The 21455-nt window shown below is 52.3% G+C and overlaps 1 protein-coding gene and 3 long non-coding RNA genes across 7 annotated transcripts; 3 read left to right on the top strand and 1 right to left on the bottom strand.

The window, feature by feature from the left end:
- The first annotated feature begins 1656 nt into the window (after positions 1-1656).
- NPFFR2 (neuropeptide FF receptor 2) lies at positions 1657-4425 on the top strand. Its single transcript, XM_027689943.1, has 3 exons — positions 1657-1972; positions 2657-2756; positions 3324-4425. The coding sequence occupies exons 1-3, from the start codon at positions 1657-1659 to the stop codon at positions 4126-4128; spliced, it is 1221 nt and encodes a 406-aa protein (XP_027545744.1). The 3' UTR covers positions 4129-4425.
- Positions 4426-6955: 2530 nt separating this feature from the next.
- Positions 6956-8047, top strand: LOC113970713. The gene is made up of 2 exons (XR_003535285.1): positions 6956-7269; positions 7797-8047. It is a non-coding gene; the product is annotated as an uncharacterized LOC113970713 (long non-coding RNA).
- A 1265-nt stretch (positions 8048-9312) lies between these two features.
- Positions 9313-11626, top strand: LOC113970715. Its single transcript, XR_003535290.1, has 2 exons — positions 9313-10630; positions 11156-11626. It is a non-coding gene; the product is annotated as an uncharacterized LOC113970715 (long non-coding RNA).
- A 1830-nt stretch (positions 11627-13456) lies between these two features.
- On the bottom strand, positions 13457-17774 carry LOC113970714. 4 transcript variants are annotated; one of them, XR_003535289.1, is made up of 3 exons: positions 17504-17774; positions 16962-17389; positions 13457-13727 (listed from the first exon to the last, which is right to left on the bottom strand). It is a non-coding gene; the product is annotated as an uncharacterized LOC113970714 (long non-coding RNA). The 4 variants fall into 4 exon arrangements; XR_003535288.1 differs by lacking the exon at positions 13457-13727 and adding an exon at positions 14581-14690; XR_003535287.1 differs by lacking the exon at positions 13457-13727 and adding an exon at positions 15286-15401.
- Between the last annotated feature and the right edge of the window lie 3681 nt (positions 17775-21455).

Below are 21455 nucleotides of genomic sequence, written 5' to 3'. Positions count from 1 at the left end.
CTCTGAGAAGCAAAGGATTGCAGAAGAAAATGAGTGGTAATTTACAATAATAATAATAATAATAATAATAATAATAATACTGGTGAAGAGCAGCAAATTAAGTCTAGTTCTCTGGCACAAGGGATGCTGAGCTTTAAACAGGGTTTGAGGGAGGCAGCATCTCCTGGAATTTATAAATCACAGCTCCAGGCTTGGGATTACAGGAATAGTGCAAACTCCTGTTGCCAAATATCTGTATTTGCATTCTACCAGTGTTCCCCATCCTGAGCATGTTTGGGTGCAAGTGCACCAGTGCTGCTGCCTTGAGGGGGGTGAGGAAAGTTGGCATTAAAACCACGTCCCACAGCAGCTGACTCTGAGCTCTGGCTGGGGAAAGCACTTGGCACATCGCACATTTCAATAAAAACAGTTTTGGTAATTTTGAAAACGTGTTGAATAAAAAACAATCAAGATAAGCCTTTCTCCACAAGGACAGCCCAAGGAAATATATAATTATTGCTTGTTTAAACATACAAGCAGCCAGTTTTTGGTGAGAAATTCCATGCTTTTGTCTCCCTACCGGGCTGTGCAGGCATTTAATGAGTATGTAAAACAGACCCTTTAAAACCCTGCACTTCTAAACAGACACAAGAGACCAGAACGTGGTGGTTTTTCGCCGCTCTGCTTGTTCCAAACCTCAGGCACAGCAGAATAAATTAATTTTTGCTGTGCCTGCTACCTGAAAGTAAAACACTTGTAGAAGCTTTGATGTTCATACAAGCCCATCAGGATTTGGACACTTGTGCCTTAATTTAATTTCCATTTATAATAGGAAATTTGAAGTGTCCTAAAGGCACCTACACTCATATTTTAATTTCATGCCTTCTGCCGCTGATTAATTTTGCTGTTCTTTTGCTTCCAAGTCAAGTTACCTGCTGGGAAATGACTCCAGCTCTCTTGCACCTGAGCATGTTTCAAACACAGCGTGGTCCTTCATGATGGCAGGCTCTGAGCTACACAGTTTCTGAGCAATAATAGTCTAATACCAACTGTACATAAAAAACAACTCATGTTCCATGGAATGGGATTGCATTTGGATACATGCAGGTAGAACATTTCTGCCACTTCAGAAAGCTTTAATCCCTGGTTTTCAGTGATTAAATTAGTGATTATTTCAGTGATTGTTGCTCAGCAACCTCACCATTGCCACATCGCTCCAGCTGTTGAGTAAATGCATTTCTCAGGAATTCTGATTACTTTTTACCTCAAAATCAGCTGTGCAGGTTGTTGGTTTGTTCAGTTGACGCAGCACAAGAGGCTGGTTTACATCCTCTCTGGCTTTCTCCTCCTTTGGGAAAGGAAGGACTTAATTTATAGAGCCTGCAGAAGGAGAAAGGAGCCCCACTGGTCACTTTTTTAGGCCTGTGTGGTCAAACTCTACATGTAGTATTTGTTGTTTTTCCTACCTGGGGAGGCCTAGAACATGGACTGTTAAAATAAGCCACAGAGGGACGAGCACACGTGAGGTTTGCATGTGTTTCAGAACACAATGTACTCAAAGCAGATAATAACAGTAATAATAATAATAATAATAGATTCATAAGGATCAATTGCAAGCTGACTAAAATGACCTTTTTACAAATACCTTCTAAGGCAGGTTAGAACACGAGTAAGAAAATGGACTTCAACGCTTCGTTCGACTGGCCCCACGCGCTGGATTACAACGGGACATACAGGTACCTCTACTTGGAAGGCAACGTCTCCTACGTGGACTTCTACCTTCACCAGCCTTCAGTGGCCGCTGTCTTCATCATCTCCTACCTCCTCATCTTCCTCCTCTGCATGGTGGGCAACGGGCTGGTTTGCTTCGTCGTCCTGCGGAGCAAACACATGCGGACGGTCACCAACCTGTTCATCCTGAACCTGGCTGTCAGTGACCTGCTGGTGGGGATCTTCTGCATGCCCACCACCCTCCTGGACAACATCATTGCAGGTGGGCTGGCTCGCACGAGGAGCAGGGAGAGCCGGGGGCGTGTTTCGGAGGGGGCTCTGTGGGCATTTCGAGTCACTGGGAGCAGGGGTGAGGAAGACAAGCCCTCTAACCCACCTTCTGACTGCTTGCTGACTTCCACGTCCCTCATCTTTAGGAAGGGATTCTCCCATTGCCAGGTGATATGTTTGGGAAGTCTTGGTGGATGCCACGAGCTAGATGCAGAGAACAATCCACTGCAGCAGTCAATTCCCTTTCCTGTCTTGATGTCTCATTTTATTGGGATGTTAAACCACAAATGTTTGCTTTGCTGGTTTTTGGAACATCAGAAAGTCACCCAAGGCAGCTGACAAAGCATCTGCTTCCACACTGTTTGCCTCCCTAACCCTTGCTCTCTTAGTTCCAGGGCAGAAAATTCCTCTTATGCATATAAGCCCAGAGAAATTGTGGCTGCCCCATCCCTGGAAGTCCTCAAGGCCAGGCTAGGCTGGATGGCACTTGGAGCAACCTGGGATACTGGAAGGTGTCCCTGTCCATGGCAGAGGGATGGGAAGAGATGATCTTTAGGTGCCTTCTAACCCAGAGCATTCCAGGAGTCTACTCAGGAAATGGAAGACAACAGGAAATAATTTTAAGTACAGTCCTGCAGTGAGATGGTAGCAATTCCAACTGCCTGTTTCCTTTCAGGATGGCCTTTTGGGAGCCTGGTGTGCAAGATGAGCGGGATGGTCCAAGGAATCTCTGTTTCTGCCTCTGTCTTCACTCTGGTTGCTATTGCCGTGGACAGGTAAGATGCTGCAGAGTCTGTAACCACCACTCTCATCTCCTTCTGCCCTCTGACCACAGTGAGCCTGTTCATTAACTCACCCAACACTGCAATAAATTAGATGTATTTTTCTGCTAAGGCTGTTAAACCAAACAAGATGTGACCAGGTCTAAAGAGCAGCCACAGCAATTTACCCCTGCACTGGTATCTGTTCAAGACGGTGAAGCCAGGCTATCCTGTCTGGCCTGGAATTGGTTTGTCCCTCCGCTGTTAAGCTGGATAGCAGAGGTGTTAATACCTGCCTTAGCTAAGTGGAGCAGCACAAGCAGCTGCTGATAAAAGAGGATGAGGTGACTCCACTTTTGTTTTTTAAAAAAAATTTAAAATGTGTGTGCATTTTAAATTGCACAGGGAAAATTTGGGGGGGTAAAACTTGAAATAACCTGTAGGGTAGAGAATATTAAGGTAAACTGAGGGAATCAGTATTAGGTAGAGGAAAACTAGGGGCTAAATCTTAAAGCCGGCTGATGAAGCATTCCTCAAATGGCTTCTCCACACGTGTCCCCTGTGTCCTTGCCACCTTGCCAGGTTCCGGTGCATCGTGTACCCCTTCAAGCAGAAGCTGACCGTCCCCACCGCCGTCACCGTCGTCGCGGTCATCTGGATCCTGGCCGTGGCCATCATGTGTCCCTCGGCAGTCCTGCTGCAGGTGCAGGAGGAGAAGCACTTCAGGGTGATCCTGGGCCCTGGCAACGCCACCCGCCCGGTGTACTGGTGCCGGGAGGACTGGCCTGACCCAGCGATGAGGAAGATCTACACGACGGTTCTCTTTGCCAACATCTACCTGGCCCCCCTGTCGCTCATCGTCATCATGTACACCCGGATCAGCATCACCCTCTCCCACACAGCTGGCCAGGAGCAGCGGCACAGCACCTGGAAGAGGAAACAGAAAGCCATCCAAATGCTCATTGTCGTGACTCTGCTTTTCACCCTGTCCTGGCTCCCCCTGTGGACTCTGATGCTGCTCTCGGACTATGCCAGCCTCTCCGATCTCCAGCTGCAGCTCATCAACATCTACATTTATCCCTTTGCTCACTGGCTGGCCTTCTTCAACAGCAGTGTCAACCCCATCATCTACGGGTTCTGTAACGAAAACTTCCGCCGGGGCTTCCAGGGTGTCTTCAAACTCCAGCTCTGCTCCAGGGAGGTCTATTCCCAGCCAGGCCACAGCAATGACCTCTTGCCAGCTGCCCAGTGCCAGATGCCCCAGGATCAATCTTCTCAAACAGCTAAGGAGGAGAGGAAGCCAGTTAAAAAAGGAAACTGGGTGAATAACCAGCAGGAATTGATCATGGAGGATCTGGAAGAGTCCTGCAATGATGGGATCAAGTGAAACACGCTATGAACCACCTGAAAGATTTAGGCCTGGCAGAGTTAATTCATTGTGTGTGAAACTCGTGCTTTGTGAGCCCTTTCTGACAGAAATGCTGAAGCGTTTCTGGTTTGAAGGAGACACCAAACTCACATCATATCTGAACACTTGATATCAGCAGGAAACCAAACTCACCCCTTTGTGTCACCAGCTTAAATCAGTGGACACTCCCCTCAGCCAGCCATGAGCTGCTGCTCTTGAACTGGGCTGAAACAAGGACAGGATTAAAATCTTCCATTTATTGGGACATAAGAGAAAAAGAGAACTGAGAACTGACTCAGATACAATTACTGTGGATGCCCAAAGAAGAAAACACTCCTTAATTTTCTCTGTGAATCTCTCAGAGCGGCTGAAGCAGAGTTGCTTGAATGACATTTATGGGAATGTCTCAACCTGTGAGTAATCCCTTATCCTGTAACTCTCATAGACTGAGATGTTGGAGATACAGCGTGAAATGTGAACTGGACTCACCAGTCCCTGGGTATTCTTGTGGCTGTGTCCACATTGCTTCTGGCTGGACGTTCTAAACACCAACTGATTCCTGCCCAAGTGACAAAAATGAGCATTTTCAGTCACATCCCATTTATTCCCCTGTCTCATTGTTATTTCTGTGTTATTCATTATTATTGCAGTGAGAGAAGGAGTGGAAATTTGGGAAATAAGGCATAAAAAAATGGCTTTTGTGGTACATTTCTCTGGAGAACTCAATTTGATTTTGAGGGGGGATATAAGTCATCTAAAAAGACTAAAATTTCAGTATAAGAAGGAGAGAAAACACCTGTTCATTCTCTACCCTGTAGGTTATTTCAAGTTTTACCCCCACAAATTTTCCCTATCCATCCACCACTGTTCACCTCAGTTTTCCTCAAGATGTTCATTCTCTCTCCTAGAGATTACATCAGATTTTATCCCCCCAAATTTCTCTACCTGTGCACTACTGGTTACCTCATTTTTACCTCCAAGTGTGCATTCTTTGACAATTCGTCACAACCCATTGATGCATCAGTTCGAGGGGAAGTGTTTAGAGTAACTGACTCTAACATTTGTAACACAAAAATCACATACAATAAACACTAAAAGGGACTTTATTGAGCTGAAACACAAACATGTTCACAGTAGGCAATGCAAAGAGGTGAACACACAACCAACAAAACAGCATCTGAGCATTGGGGAATACAATTCTGGCAATGTCCTGGTGCCCCTGTGGGGCCCCTCAGAGGAAAGAAGGGTGGCAATGGCTCAGCAGGGGTTTCCAGCCCCCAGTGCAGATAATCCTTGGACCTTTGGATTTCCTTTCTTCCAAGCTCATTGCTCAGTCTGTCAGGTGTCCACTCCTGATGCTGTGTGTGTATTGGGGAGCACATGACAATAAAACCTTCAACATCCCAAGTCTTTCCCTGCTTTGACTCAGATGGCAGTGCCTGGTTTTGGCATTTTGAAGTTTCCTCTTTTGTAGCCATTTCCATTCCAGGCAGGACCCTCCCCATCTGGAAAAAAAAGAGGAAATATTTCAAGTGGACTTCCACAAACATGGGTTTTGCCACTGGAGAGTGTGAGTTCCAGAGCAATGGGGGGAGAGGAAGGAGAGGGTCAGATCTCACCTGGCAGGTGCTGTCAGACAAGCTGCACTTTATTGATTGGAGGATAAAAAGTCACTGTTTGAAATTCCATGAGTTCTGAGGGCATGGAGGGAAGGGAGAGCTAAAAGCAGAGCTGGGACCAGCCTGTGCCCGACCCGCGGGACGGTCAGTGCCAGCTCCTGGGCCAGGGGTGCTCACGGTGCTGCCCGACGGACACACGGACACAGGGACAGACGGGCGGCTGCTCAGGTCATGTGCCCCCAGGCGACCCCCTGACCCCCCTGTGCCTCCCCCAGACAAGACGCCAGATGTGATGTACGTAGTGACCCCGTAGTAGCTCTAGAGGGTCCCAGGTGACTGCAGGTGGTCCCAGGTGCCCCCTCCCCAGACCAGAAGATGGACACGACGTATATGCCGACACCCCTGTGCCCCTCGGTGAGCCGAGCGAAGGCTCCCCCTGGCGAATAAAACCCGGGAACTGCGGTCCCAGCGCGCCGAGGGCTCTGCCTGCAGTGTCGGGCGGGTTTCGCCAGACGGCGCCACCGAGCCCGTTGGTGCCGCAGCCCCGCCCCGCTCCCCCCGCCCCGCAGGTGCCGCGCAGGGACCGCCCCGGCCCGGCCCGCCCCGCCCCGCAGCCCTTTTCCCGAGCGCCGGCGATCCCAGGCGGGAGTTTTGGTGTGTGCGGGCCGGGAGGAGTCGGTGAGTGCCGGGGCTGTGCGGGGAGGGGTTTTTCCCACTGTCTTTGCGCAGGTTCAGCTCTTTGGGAACTGCCCGGGGGGCTGCCGGCCAGAGTCCCCCGAGGATGGGGCTCCCCCCGAGCACGGGGGCAACTGCAGCCACCGGTGGGACCGGGTCAGCTGCGGAAAGGTTTCCTGATTGCTCTTGTCTCCAGAGCAGCTGTGCCTCGTTCCCAGAGGCCCTGCCTGGGCAAGCCCGGCTCAGCACAGCACCAGGAGAGGCCGCAGGGAGGACGAGCCCGGCCAGGAACAGGACAGAGCACAGCCCCGGGAGAGGTGACACGGCAGGGGATGTGCGGTGAGTGCTCTGACATGGGCTGGGCTGGGGGGTCTGTGCTGGGGGTGTGCGGCAGGATTGGGCCCCTCGTGGCTTTGCGGAGGTGAGAGCGCCTTGTCGGCTGAGTTTATGGACTGGGGGAGCCGGGGGGCGTTTAGGGGCGCGTTGTGCTGGGCAGCGGGGGCCGGGTAAGCCCCTTACCTGCCGGGTGACCCCGGGGGAGCCGTGGCAGGGCTGCGGGGCTGTTGCTCTCTGGGTGTCTCAGGGTTTGCCTCGGAATCCCAAAGCCTTTCCCCGTGCAGGGTTCCGAGGCGAGAACTGGTCTCCCTTAGTTTCTTGGTGCTGCATTAATGCTTTTTGCTCGTTCTGTGTCAATTTGCAGCCTGGCTCGTGGTTTCCCCTGGTGCTGGCGGAGTGGAGGCGAGTTGTGCTTCCTGCTGGGAGAGAGAAGGGCCTTGGGAGGCTGCTCCATGAACCACAGCTGTGCCGAGCCTGGGAGTTTGTCCAGGTAAGAGCAGGGCTTATACTGCCACTGAGGAGCTGGGTTTTGCTGTTGGAAGATAGAACATACACGTGCCTTTAAATGCAAGGACAGCAGAAGCTGGGAGGGACCCTGAGCAGGTTTTAAAAGACCTTGACTGTGGGAGAAGTGTCCAGGAAAAATGATTCCTTTTTTGCAGGGAGGCAGTTTGCAAGGACAGGGGGGTTGCTGTGCTCTCTAGCAAAAATACTCCCCTTGGGATGTACAGGGTGAGGAAATCTTGGCCACGTGTGGGCTGGAGCAAAGGTGTGTGGGTGCCTGTGTGTGACACCCATGTGTGTGCAGGAAGGGGGTTCTGGTGCTATTGGAGCTGCCAGGGAGCCAAAAAGGGCACAGTTGTTTGAAAAAGGCAAAAAGTCTCAGCTGCTGTTGACACCTGCACCAAAGGAGATGCAAATTTTCCCCCTCTTGGTTGCAGGCTTCACAAAGCTCCCAGGAAAGGAAGTTTTAGATTCCAACTCACCTTTATGCTAAAGGTTTCCTTGCTTTCTCAGCAGGATGTCGAGTGCCACTGTGTCCCTGAGGTCACCCTTTCTGCTGTTGGGAGAGCACAGGGTGGATGGAGAGGATCCCCAGGCATCTGCAGGCACAAGGGACTCAAACTGCGATTTTCCTCCAGCCCTCATAAGGTGGACTTTCAGGATACCATGGGTAATGTGCCAGCTCTCCTGCTGGAGTTTTTGTTTTCTGCTATATTTGAACATAAAGAGTAAAACTAAAGTCAGGTCTGTTCTGGAGTATGTTACACTTGTGCAAAGCTCCTTCCTTCTATTTATTTTCTGTTCTGAAAAACACAGTCTGGGCTTCCTGGGCACTTCCTATTAAGTGATACTATGAAAATAATATTGTACTGAAAGGGGAAAGGAGCTGTCTGTGGGAGGTCAGATGTCCCTGATAAAAGCTTTGTGTTTTTCAGTCAGTAAGCTCTTAAAATATCTCACAGTGTGTAGGAATGCCTGGCTTCTAAAACTCACCAGCTGAGTCTTAGAGGCTTCTCTGAAGAGCTGGTTTCAGGCAGCAGAATTGGCCCCCCAGCAGGGACTCTGTGCCTGCTCTCCCATGGCTCCAAGGGATCTCTGGGCCTTCACGCCGGCACCGAGATTTTCTCGGGAAGGGCCTCAGATCCCCGGAGCAGTCTGGGACACAGGCAAGATCCCCCTGCGTTTATGAATGAGGCCTTTTTGTGGCTTCCTACCCGTACACGTTGGTGGGTTCCTGTGCTGGTTTAAAAGTTAACCAGCAAGGCAAAATGAACTCAATTCAAAAGAGAGATTTATAAGTCAGAATAACAATTTATTAAAATAATGCAATAAGTACAATTATACAGACAGACAATTGGTTTTAACCCACAAAACCCAAATGTACAAACCCAGCACCCTGGGATATGAACAAAAGTGGTGTACCTTGGCCCACCCCCCAAGTCCAAAGCAAAGGGAGAGGGGATAAAACCTGCTGGTGGGAGAGCTGCTGCAGTCTGGTCAGAAGTGGTGATTGCAGTCCAGTTGAGGGTGGTGGTCTCAGCCTGGTTGGGAGCAGCGGTGGTCTGCTGTCTTCCTCTGGGTCCCACGAGAGAGAGCCCCAAGGCTCTGAAACTCCCAGTTATATACTCTCCAGTTCAGGCGGGAGTGCTCAGTCCCTCCCTCAGAGTAGGGAATTCCATAAAAGGGCATGTGGATGCTCAGTCCCTCTTATCAGAGCGGGGAATTCCATATAAGGATATCAGAGCAGGGAATTCCATAAAAGGGTACAGGAACATCTTCCCACCTTGCAGGCCTCTACTGACAGCAGTTTTTGGGAAATGGCATGGAGGCTATAGAATACACAGTTTTGGGTTACACCCATCCAGGGATGAATTGGTCCCAGCCGTTCTAACCAGGACAGTTCCAAAGAAGGACTCTTGAAATCCCTTTTGGGAGCAAATTGGGCCCCCCTGGAGGGACAGTGCTGTTGGTGCCCCCCGGGCTGGGGCACCCCGAGGACTCCTGTGCGCACCAAAAGGATTATTCGGGGAGATCCTCTGGGTGCCCGGCCCTGGGGAGCTCGAAGCAAGGTCCCTGGGATGGATTCAGGCATTCCTGAGAGTATCCCAGGTGTACCTGTCCATGCTAGATGTGGAGCTCTCTAATGGGCTGTAATTGGGTTATAAAAGTGGTGCTCCAACTGCAAAAGCAGTGTGGGATTGGGATTAAGAAATGAGCAGTGATGGTACAATTGGCTGTTTTCTCTTGAATGTAATGGTAAGAGCTCCAGGAGTGCAAGGGGTGTGTTCCAGTCCCCACCATTTGGTTTGCACATGTCCTACTCAGACACAGGTCCAACTTCCTCAGTCCTTAACACAATAGAAGGAGTGTGGCTTTAAAAGGCACAGTCTCTGTTTTGTTGGTATAACAAAGATGAAGACCTTTATTATAATAATGCATAAGCTTATATACCCCAGGCAGAACAATAGGTAATTCACGCAGAACAATTGGTGATTTTCTACTTATGCTTACTTTTTCAAGTCTACATAATACAGCATATGTTTTAATAGATGCAAATAACTACATTTCTCTGCAACCAAGGTCCTTCTTGCGGTCTTGTATCTTCTTCTTCCGTGTCTTCTTTGTCCTGCTTTCTGTTCCCACAGCTTTCTGCCAGCTAGTGGAACAATGTCCACCGTCCTGGGCCCGAGGGATGTGACACTGTTCACCTCCATAATTCCCCCTTCTTTGTTTACAAATAAAACAACCTTTAGTGCTTTGTTTACAGTTGGTTGATCGCATTGCATCGAGCATGGTAAGCACATTACAATACACAGAAACATCCCCACACCGCCCGTCTTTACTATGGATTTAACCCATGCTGATATTCCCCAACTATTCAGCAGGTTTTCCAGCTAATCCCAGCTATCCTTAACCTGTAGCTTTGCAACTCCCTCTTGCAGCTGTTGGATGCTTCTGTGAATAGACTCCAAATGATGAGACAAATTCATACAACACATTCCTTCAAATTCTTTACATTTGTGTCCCTGAGCCAATAGTAAAAGGTCACTTGTAGCTCTATTCTGTAACACAGCAGGTCTGACTGAATTAACATCTAAAAGCACTTCACTTAGTACCTTGTTTGTTGCATTTGTTTGCTTTGCAAGCCAGCATCCTCATTTGTTTCTTGTAGCTAATGCTTTCTCCATTCCTACAGGGGCAAACAGTGAAGCAAAAATTCGGGGTGCTTTATCCCAGTAGGTTACCCTCTCGTCACAGGCTGCATCAAAAGCAGGAGTAGAGCATCAGTTTGGTCTTGCCCAAGCAGTGTGTGCATGAGAACATCAGGAACATTTGGGACTGTAAAGGTCAGGTGACCAATTGTGCAAGGCCCTCCAACTGCACGTGTCAAAATTCCTGGCCGTGCCCTGTCTCCACAAAGAAGAAAAATTCCTTTTGAAAGACGGTGGGGTTTGGTCAGGCTACTTGTCCCAATGGTTTCCACTCCTGTGTCGTTGCACCACAGTGACTTATTTCTATCCCCATCACCGTAGGCATTTTCCCTGCTTCTCCCAGCTTGTCCAGGAGATGGAATTCCAGTGCTACAGAATAGATGGTTCATGGTGCTCCCAAAAGGAGTCTTTGTAACTTCAGGGCAAGTTCTGGTGCCCCTGGAGCTGTTGGGAGAAGCAGAGGGTTGGCAGTGAGAGGCCTGGAATGATGTTGCTGTGGCCCAGACATTGTTCCCTGGCAGGTTCTTGGGTTGGCTTCCTTGGCTGCCACTGGGCAAGGCTTGGAAGGGCCTCAGTTGTGTAGGGAACCAAACCTGGAATGGGAAAGCAAAGGTGGGGAGGTTCTGGTTTCAGAAAAATCATTGCTTTCTCTTTCTGAAGGGACAGTGAGCTGGTCCAACTGTGGCAAGAAGAGCAAGTGGGCTGTGAAGGTTTGGAGCAGTCTGGAAGGTTCCTCGTGCCCAAAGGATCCTGGACGTGTAGCGCTGGAAGAGTCAGGAATAATGACAACTGCCCCAGTTCTTGTGGAGCTCAACTGTGTAAAACATTTATGAAGCTGAAATTCCACAGCAATGACCTCTTGGGTCCCAAATAATATTGGAGGGAGAGGCAGAAAATCCCACTGCTCCTGGGGCTGGACTGTCTGCAGTGAGTGGGCAGGACTTGGCCCTGATGCCTGAGTGCTCTCCAGCCTCCAGGATTGATCCCAGCTGTCAGCCCCTGGCTCCATAACTTGAGAAGATGGTGTTCCTGCACGCCCAGCTGCTGTGGTGGTGGTCCTGTGGGCACCTCTTGCCCTGGCCTGCTGTGGATGTGTTTGTGTTGCAGCTCAATAAAGTCCCTTTCAGTGGTGATTGTGTCATTTTTGTGTCAGTTCCTCTCCCCTTTTCCCCTGCCCCAGTGGCTGCATCACTGGCTTGTGCCTAAATGAACTTTTCCCCTGCAGCAGTTCCCTGCTGCTCCCAGAGAGGTGGAGCTGAGGCCCCTGAGCAAAGGGGAAAAGGATCCATCCAAGGCAGGCCCGTGCTCACCCCCTGCATTCCTCCAGCCTCCCGTGTTCACAGTTCCCATCCCTACTGGACACACAGCCTGTTCCCAAACAGCCCCTGTTCCTGTTCTCTCTCTGTGTCTCCCCTCACAACTCCCCTCCTGTGATCTCCAGCTGCCATGGCCCCTGTTTTTGAGGGGCATTCCTGGGCTGCTGCCCCCCCATTCTTTATAAATGAAGTGCCAAGGGTCCAAGTGCAGAGAGGTCTGCAGGGAAGAAGTGCCAAGAGCTGCCTGTGTCTGCCTGTGTTCCCTGCAGTTCTCCTTCCTGTTCTCCCCTGGGCTGGAGAGACCTGCCTGCCCTGTGTTCATTGGAGCAGAGGGATGGGATTAAATTTGTCCAGAAGGTATGTTCACAGACACTCGTTTTCTGACAGGCAGTGCCATTTTCCTTTTGCCTTTCCCAAGTTTTCCCAAGTGCTGCCCAGCACGGGGATCTGTGTGCTGGGACAGTGATTGGCAGGAGGAAGGGGAGCCTTGGCCTCACCTGCCCAGCTCAGGTGGGTGGCCCAGAATTGGGGTGGGCTGGCAAGGCATGAACATATTTCTGAGTTCTTGAAACCTTTCCCTGTCAGGTTTCTCTCCCTCATTTCCTGGGGTCCAGCATCCCAGGTGTCTCTTCCTTTGTCCAAAGTCCAGTGGCAGAGGATTGACTAACTCCCAAGAGGGGTTTGGAATGAAAATGATGCTGATCAAATGGGGCAAGGAATGCAGTAAGAAAAATGACCCTCCTTTTAATGCCTGAAACAGATAGGAATGAAAATGCTGGAAAAGGTCCCATTTGATTTGGTGTCCCCCTGGAATTTTCATGGCTAAAACTCTCTAGTGAGCAATCAGAACAGAAGGGTGAAGGGTAGGAGCCTTTGACTTGCCCAGTGCACTTAATTGCCTTGTTCTCCTCTCTTCCAGGCCAGGACAAAGCCCTGAATGCAGCCCAGCTCTGCCAAGTGCCTTGGGATGTGAGCAGCCAAAGGCAAGAGGCTGCAGCCCCGCCGGCCGGCGCTGGGGGCTCCTGGTGCTACCCGTGGGGTGGGGGAAGTCAGAGGGACATGTTTCTCTCCTCCTGGCTGTTGGCATTTGCTCCTGGGCAGTGGATATGTAAGGAAGGATGGAGTAGCAGGGAAGGGGAGTATTTCTATAGAATATCAATATTCCCCCTGGATGTGGGATGGAGCAGCGATGGGGGTGGTTGGGTTTGGCCTGGGCAGGTCAGGATCTGCCATAAACAACCCACCAGACCCTGAACCCTCACTGGACATGTCCAGCCCCTCAGCAGAAACCCAAGTCGTTAATTTTCCACAGAGGACAAAGTATTGGTACTTGCTTCTGATCTGTGGAGAATTCCCTTTGGAATGATCAACCAGAGAGTGTGTCACTGCAAAGCATCTCTTTTGGGTCTTTTTTTTTGGGTTTGTAATTTCCTGTCTTGTTTAAATGAGTTTGGTGTGCTCCTGTTAAGGAAGCAGAGTGTTTTTATCTTGAAATTTGGAGTGGTTTGGTTTGCTTAGGGTTTTCCCCCCACTGACTGGGGCCTTCCGTGCATAGTCCGTGTTGTCCTACAGGACTGCTTTGCTTCTGGGTCAGAGAGAGAGAAGGGAAGTGGCTTTTCCTCATCTTGAATGTTTCCAAGCAGGAGTGGGGCATTGTCCTGCCACTCCCCAAAGCACTGCAGGCACCTGGGAGTAGCTCAGGGCTGGCCCAGTTCTCTGAGACAGAACCATGGGGGAGAGGTTTAAGTATTAATAACATCTCTGGTGTCACTTGGTCACAAAGATTGGGTCCTACAGTCTCAGAGTGTTAAGGAAAACAAGGAACTTCTGTTCTTCATGGCAAACCTTCTGCTATTGCTTGTGCAGTCTTTGAGTTCTGTTGTCTGAGTTCCTGTCCAGGAGCTTTCTGAGAGAACCTGCTAGAAATTTAGAGGTGGGGTTAGAATTTGGGTCTGTTGCCTACCCAAGTGCCTCCAAATCCTGATGGACTGGAATGATGAGTACTCTCAGCACAGGTTATTTCTTAATATTGTGTGGCTTTCCCTCAGCTCTGGGTGAGGAATTGTGCAAGCAAGGCCTGTGTGCCCGTGGCTGTCTCCCGTGTGTGTCCGTGTGGCAGGGCTGGGACAAGGATTTGTGCAGGGACCGAGTTGGCACTGGAGCTGCTGCCATTCTGAGCTATTGCCAAGGGGTGGTGAGAGACCATCTGGGAGGCTGTTCCCAGGATTCCATTGGTAGCTGGATCTCCCTCCAGCTGCAGCAGTCAGGGGAGGGTTCTTCCTTGTCCAGCCCAGTGGCTTCTGCTCAGCCTGGCCCAGAGTGGGGCTGGGGCAGGTTCTCCAGGAACTGGAGCCAGCCCTGAACGGGGCTCTGGAAAGCAGGGAGCTGCAGGGACTGATGTTTGCAAAGCTGGGGTGAAGTTTGTCAAAGCAGCAGAACATTCTCATTCTTGTGGGTTTGTGGAGTCCGTGTTGGTGCCCAGGAGAATTGGGTCAGACTGGGTTTTGTGGTCCGAGAGCTGCAGCCCTAAATTTGGCAGGCTGTGTGTGATGGAGGTGAAGTGGTATCCCCAGAGGCTGATGGTTTCTGTCTCCAGGTATGCCCAGGACGCTGCTAATCCCGAGGGATCTGCTCTGGGTCCAGGCTGTCCGTGCTGGAGCGCCCTGGTGGCTGCAGTCCCTGAGCCCGCAGAGACAGAGAGAGCCCCGGCCCGAGTGGCCTTTGGCACCTTGTCCTGAATTTGGGGTGAGCCTGGGAGCATGTGGAAGGTGAGAATGAGGGCTGTGTTTCCAATGCATCATCCCTGGGAAGATCCTGTTGTTCCAGAGCGCTGGGGACAGTTTGGGCTTGGCAGCTTCAGAGCTGGGTTGGAGCAGTCCCTGAAAAAAATCAGGAGAGTGAAGGTTTGTCCCAGTGGTGCTTTCACACCCCACTTGACAGTCTGGGCTTTGTGCTTGAGGTTGTCCTGTATTTGCTCTGCAGATAATGGGCCCTTCCCAATTCAGCCCAGCAGACCCCAAGGGCTCTTACAGGAATATTTGTTCTTTCCTTCCCTTTGGGATAACTTCATCTCCAAACTGCCAGGAGCAATTCCTTAATTTCTCCTAGAGAAAACCAAGTGTCAGAGGCAGTTTGCCAAGGAGCCCAGAAGTGTCTTTGGAGCAGAGAGTGCTGCCAGCTCCGTGTGCCTGTCCCCAGCCTGGCACTGGCCACAGGGACACACTGGGCACAGACTATTAGAGGGAACAAAACCACTGCCTGCCACAGGGTTTGTCCTGTGCCAACCAGGCCTTGGGCAGGAATTGGACTGGGCAACTCCATCAGCTGCTCTTCCCCCACAAAGCACCATCCCCATGGGCATTAATGACGTGCCCTGTGCCCACCGCTCACTGTCCACCCAACTGAAACCAAAGCAAGGCTTGCTTTGCTTTGAACAACTTAAAGTAACTTGAAAACAAAATAAATCACTTTTTTCTTCTTTTTTTTTCTTTTAGATGCTGGAATTGCCTCTCTGGATGTGTGCTGAGCTCTGGCTGCAGGGGACTGTCAGGCCTTGGTGGCAGTGAGTTCATGTTCTTCTCACTGGGAAACTGGAAATAGTTATTCATTAGATTGTAAAAATATTTTCTGAAGCCTGTCCCCTTCTTTGTGCCTTTTGCTGACAGATCTTCTCTTTCTGCCTTTCAATTTACAGCCTCCTTGCAGCTCCCAGCCAGGAAAACCTGGGATAACTTAGCGGGGACAGAGGTAACATTTTTATCTGCAAACTTGGGGTAATTTCTAGGGGATACAGAACTGTTTTTGTAGGAAAGTGTCTTTAACCACGTTGGCCTAAGTTGTGTTTGCACCAGCTGGGACCAGAGGTGCAAGGCAATCCAAAGCAGACCCTGCTCAGCCTCTAAATCCCAGGGGAAGTTCTCCAAGCTGCTCATTGAGGGACTAAAGATACATTGAAATGGAACCAAGAGCACTAATAAGGATACTGGGAATCCCAGTATTGCTGTCCTAGAATTTTTAACAGGTTTTTAAGCTTTTTGTGACAATAATGGCTTTCTTCCTTTGGATGAGTCCCTCGGTAGGATTTGGGGTTTCTTTGGATTCTGAATCCCTCCCAGTGGCCCTGACACCGGTCAGGAGCTGGCAGGACAAACGGAGTCACAGCTCCTGGCAGGCACAGGGGTTTCCCCCAGAGTGGATCCAATTGCTGCCCCCCAGCCTGGCCAGGCGGGATCTGCTTTGGCTCCCGGCTTCTGCCAGAGACAGAATGTGTTCCCTTGATTGGAATGAGGATCCAGTAGCTTCATCTCCTGGAGGTTCCCTGGGCAGCTGATCCACTCTGCCTCGTGTCCTGCTCTCAGTTCCTGCCCAGCCAGAGCCAACTGTGCCAAGGGCACGAACACTCACAGCCTGGATAGGGAATGGGGGACTGGCTTGTGTACAATTCACCTAGAAAGTCAAATGAGGGGATTGTTGGAGTATCTGGTTCCTTAGGGAACCTGCTGGGAGAAGCACAATCCCCAATCTCCAGCTGTGGGTGGAGTCGTGGAACGTAAACCAGCACAATCCGATCCCCCAAAATGAGCAGGACCAAATAAGGGATTGTCCCCTTGGGAAATGCTGGTTGCTGGGATGTAGGGAATGCCCTCCCTTAGGCTGCCAAGATCTCTCAGTGCAGCGGCTTTTGCTGACACGGCAGCACAAAGATTGTTCTCTGCGCAGGGCCCAGGTTTGGGTTCCGGTCTCAGCTTTGCAGGTTTAGATGAATTCTACCTACAGCCCGCAATTCCATGCCGAATTCCTGCTGGAATAGCCTCTCAGCGCCTCCTGGAGCCCGGATGTTCCCCGGCAGAGCTGCCGCTCTAACGCCAGGTTTGCCAGGAAGCAGCCACGGTTCCAGGTTTGCTCAGCGGGATCGGGACAAGGACAGGTTGATATTCCACAGGCTTTGCTGTTTATAACCCTCCTCCCTCCCCCAGCCCCGCTGGTGTCCCTGGGGGGACTTCAGCGAGTTCGCCGGAATTCGGCCGATTTTCCGCCCCGGGCCGGGCTCCAGGGGACGTGTTGGCCCAGGAGAAGGCGGTGGCCGGACGCGCCCGAAAAGCGGCCCCGACCTGAGCCCCCCCCCGGCATTTTGGGTTCCGAACGCTCACCTGGAGGAGACGCCCCCCCGCAGGCGGGACCGGGCGGCGACACTCGACCAACGCCTTTGCCTCGGACCGAGGGAACCCTCCGGTCTCGTTTGGCTCCTTTATCCCTGGAAAGAGACGTCGTACGAGCTCCTTTACAGCCGTTGGGTGAATCCCGGACGGGGCCGAAAAACCTCCCTGAGCACGGCAGCGATGAATTGGTGCCCGTCCCCAGCCGGGCACAGCCCAGCCGGCCGCGCTCCCTCTGGCCCGTGGCTGCGAAGGGCTCGTGCAGAGGAGGGAGAGCTGTAGAGATTTAATAAAAGCGGATTTCCTGACTGTATTTCTCTGCGGTCTTGCCTCTCTTGTGACCCGCGCGGCAGCGTCCGGTTGGAGCATTTTTTTGTTTCCTCTCCTGTAGCCCTTTCCCTCCCAGGCAGGACCTTCCCCGTCTGCAAATAAAGATGAAATGTTTCAACGGGATTTTGAAAAACGGGAGGGTTTGCCCCGGGAGGATGCGAGTTGCCGAGGAAGCGGGGGAGAGGAAGGAGAGCCTCAGGTCTCACCTGGCAGGTGTCAGATGAGCTGCACCTTATGGATGGCAGGGAAAAGAACTGCTGTCGGCAGTTATAGAAGTTCCGCAGGCAGAGGTGAGAGCAGCCTGTGCCCGACCCGCGGCACGGTCCGTGCCAGCTCCTGGGGCTGCCTGTGGACAGACATAGGGACATGGGGACAGACGGACAGCTCTGCTCGGGGTCCCGGAGCACGGGAGGAACGGAGAAAGGGCTGCCCTCGTTCTTCCCTGCTCTGGCACGACCCCGGCTCCCCGCGGCCGGAGCCCCGGCGGGCCCCAGACCCCTCGTTCCCGGGGGGCTCTGCGGGCGGGACCCCCCCGGAGCCGCGGCCGCGGGGAAGGGGCAGGCAGGCGAGGTTCTCCCCGGGAGCGGGTGCGGTGGTCTCGGGGGTGCCCGAGCGGGGGAGCTCCAATACCACGGGGGGCGAGGGCGGCGCTGCGGGCCCGGCGGGGTCCCGGGGCCGGCCCGGAGTGTCCCCGGGCCCCGGCCGGTCCCAGCCCCGGCTCCGCGTCCGCACGAGGAAAGCGCCGCCGTTCTGCCCTGGCCAGACCCCGGCAGAGCCCCGGCCCGAGCGGTCCCGCCGGGCTCGGCCGCACTGCCCGCCCCGGAGCGGCTCCTCCCGCCTGCGTTACCGGGGCACAGGCGGCGAGGCCGGGCTGGGATGAGCCCGGCACCGATCCTGGTCCCCGTCCCGATGCCGAGCCCCATCCCAGCCCCGAGCCAACCTCGGCCCTCCGGTCGCGGTCCTGATCCTGGTCCCAGTCTTGATGCCGAGCTCCATCGCCACCTTCAGTCCTCCGGTCCCGCTCCTGGTCTTGCTCCTGGTCCCGGTCCCGGTCCCCATCCTGATGCCATCCTCCCCAGGCGCGGGGCGGGCGCGGCTCTGCCGGCTTTGAGCGGCGCGGGGCCCGCACAGGTGCGCGGGGCGGGGCCGAGGTTATTTAAGGGCCGGAACTCGCCCCCGCCCCTGTTTACTCGGTGGGGCGCGGAGCGGTAACGGCGCCGCGGGGGCCTCGCGCTCCCGCGGCTCTTTTTCTTTTCTTTTGACTTTTCTTTCACTTTTTCCTCTTTTTTTCGTTCCCTCCCTTCCTTCTCCCCCCCCACCCCCTCCCCTCCAACCCTCCCTCTCCCCTCTAGCCCCTCCCTCCCTCCCCAACCCGCTCGACCCCTACGCTCCTTCCCTGCCCCTCCCCCTCAACCCTCCTTCCTACCCCTCCGTCCTTCGCCCTCCCTGGCCCCCCAGCCGGCCTGACCCTCCAGCCGGCCTGGTCCCGCTCCCCCTCCGTCCCCTGCTGCACACCCCGACCCCACCAGCCCTCCTTCCCGCCCCTCCGCCCTGCCCGTCCCCGCACGCGGCCTCCCCCCGGCCCCTGTCGCTGCCCCCTGCCCAGCCCGGCCCCCCGGGCTCCCTCCGCTCTCCCCTCGCTGCTCCGCTGCACAGCCCGCCCCCCCCGTACCCCTGCTCCGTCCTTGCCCCCCCCGCCCGTCCCCTCCGCCCCCCTGTCCCCCGTGCCGTGTCCCCGCAGCCGCGGGGTTCGGGGCGCCGCTTTAATAAAGCCGCGGGGCCGGAGCCGGCGCCCCCCCGGGATCCCCCGGGGATCCAGGGCCAGAGACGCTCGGCGGGTCCCCACCTGCAGTTCCCAAGCACCGCCCGGCACCGCCGGGGCTCCGGCCCGGCCCGACATCACACGGGGGGCTCCGCGGGCGGGGGGAGCCGGGGGGGCAGGGGATGGGGGGCAGGGGGGGCAGGGGGACCCCCTCCAGGGGAGTGGGGTCCCGGGGTGGGAGGGGTAAGGGGCGGGAACTCCTCCCACTGATCCCTCCCAGCCCGGGAATCCCTTCCCCGGGGGACGGGGGGTCCGGGGGGGGTAGGAGGGGAGAGTTCCCCCCCTCTGGCCCCTCCCACCCAGAACTCCCCGGCCCAGGGGGGGAAAGAGGGGTTGGGGGGGGAAGGGGGGTCGGGAGGGGGAAAGGGGGGCAGGGGGGCAGGGGGGCAGGAGGGGAATTTGGGGGGAGGGGGGAGGGGGGGCAGGGGGGGAAGGGGGGGGGGGGGGAGAGGGGGGGGATGGGAATAGGGGGGGAATCTTAGGGAATAGATTCTTAATGATTTTACATTTACATGAACATATATATATACAGGAAGTATACTGCTATGAACTGCATCCTAATAGTCATGATGTTTCCTCGTGTAATACCTATAGTTGCATAAGCAAAGATCATTCTACATTACCTTGAATTTTCCGTAGTTTGAAGGAAATAATACCTTTATTAAAAAAGAGTAATATTGTATGCAAATGCATAACGTGTTCATATATTATAAATGCATGCATAAGCCACTTTAGCAGATGCAACACGTTTAATTATTACTATTAATATATTCTAAATATTACGCTCCGAGGCAAAGACCTTGCTGGACAGTCGCCACCACACCCCGTCACCAGGGGACGGTATAGTCCACCAGATCAGAAAAAATTTAAAAAAAATATCACCAAAAAGACTAAGCCAAAACTCGCCCAAATCACCCCAAAAAATGACCAGAAACTGATCCAAATCACCCCAAAAAATGACCAGAAACTGACCCTAATCTCCCCAAAAAAGGACCCAAATCTCCCAAAAAAAGAGCCAAAACTCACCCAAATCACCCAAAAACTGACGAAAAACTGACCTGAATCTACCCAAAAAATGACCAAAAACTCACCCGAATCACCCCCAAAAAAGACAAGAAACTCACCCTAATCTGACCAAAAAATGACCCTAAACTCACCCAAATCATCCCAAAAAATAACAAAAAATGACCCAAAACTCACCCAAATCATCCCAAAAAATCACCCAAAACTCACCCAAAACTCACCCAAATCACCCACAAAAATCACCAAAAACTCGCCCAAATCTCCCCAAAAAATCACCCAAAACTCACCCAAATCTGACCAAAAAATGACCAGACACTGACCCAAATCACCCCAAAAACTGACCCAAAAATGACCCGAAACTCACCCAAATCATCCCAAAAAATCACCCAAAAATGACCAGAAACTGACCCAAATCACCCCAAAAAATGGCCCAAAACTGACACAAATCTCCCCAAAAAATGACCCAAAACTGACCCAAATCACCCCAAAAAATGACCAGAAACTGACTCAAATCTCCCCAAAAAATGACCCAAAACTGACCCAAATCACCCCAAAAAATGACCAGAAACTGACCCAAATCTCCCCTAAAAATGACCCAAAGCTGTCTGAAATCATCCCAAAAAATGGCCCAAAACTGACCCAAATCACCCCAAAAAATGACCCAAAACTCTACCAAAACTGACCCAAATCACCCCAAAAAATGACCCAAAATCACCGAAAACTGACCCAAATCTCACAAAAAAATACCCAAAATTTCCCAAAAAATGACCCAAACCTCATCCAAATATCTCCAAAAAATGACCAAATATGACCCAGAACTGACCCAAATCTCACCAAAAAATGACCCAAATTTGACCCAAATCCACCAAAAAAAATTCAAAACCTGACCCAAATCTCCCCCAAAAATGATCCAAAACTGACACAAGTCATCCCAAAAAAGACAAGAAACTCACCCAAATCACCCCAAAAAATGACCAGAAAATGACCCAAAACTGACTCAAATTTCCCCAAAAAATGACCACAAAATGACTCAAACCTCACCCAAAAATGATCCAAAACTGACTCAAATCTCCCCAAAAAATCACCCAAAACTGGCACAAATCTCCCCAAAAAATCTCCCAAAAGTCCCCAAAAAATCAACCAAAACTGAGTCAAATCTCCCCAAAAAATGTCCAAAAATCTCCCAAAACTGACTCAAATCTCCCCAAAAAATCTCCCCCCAAATTTCTCAAATCTCCCCAAAAAATGACCAGAAAATCACCCAAATATCCCCAAAAAATCATCCAAAACTGACTCAAAACTCCAAAAAAAGT

This window comes from Neopelma chrysocephalum, unplaced genomic scaffold (genome assembly GCF_003984885.1).
Source record: "Neopelma chrysocephalum unplaced genomic scaffold, ASM398488v2 Primary Assembly neopelma1_78, whole genome shotgun sequence".
Lineage (NCBI taxonomy): Eukaryota > Metazoa > Chordata > Aves > Passeriformes > Pipridae > Neopelma > Neopelma chrysocephalum.
The sequence above is the reverse complement of the archived record's forward strand: the minus strand, read 5'-3'. Positions and strand labels throughout refer to the sequence as shown.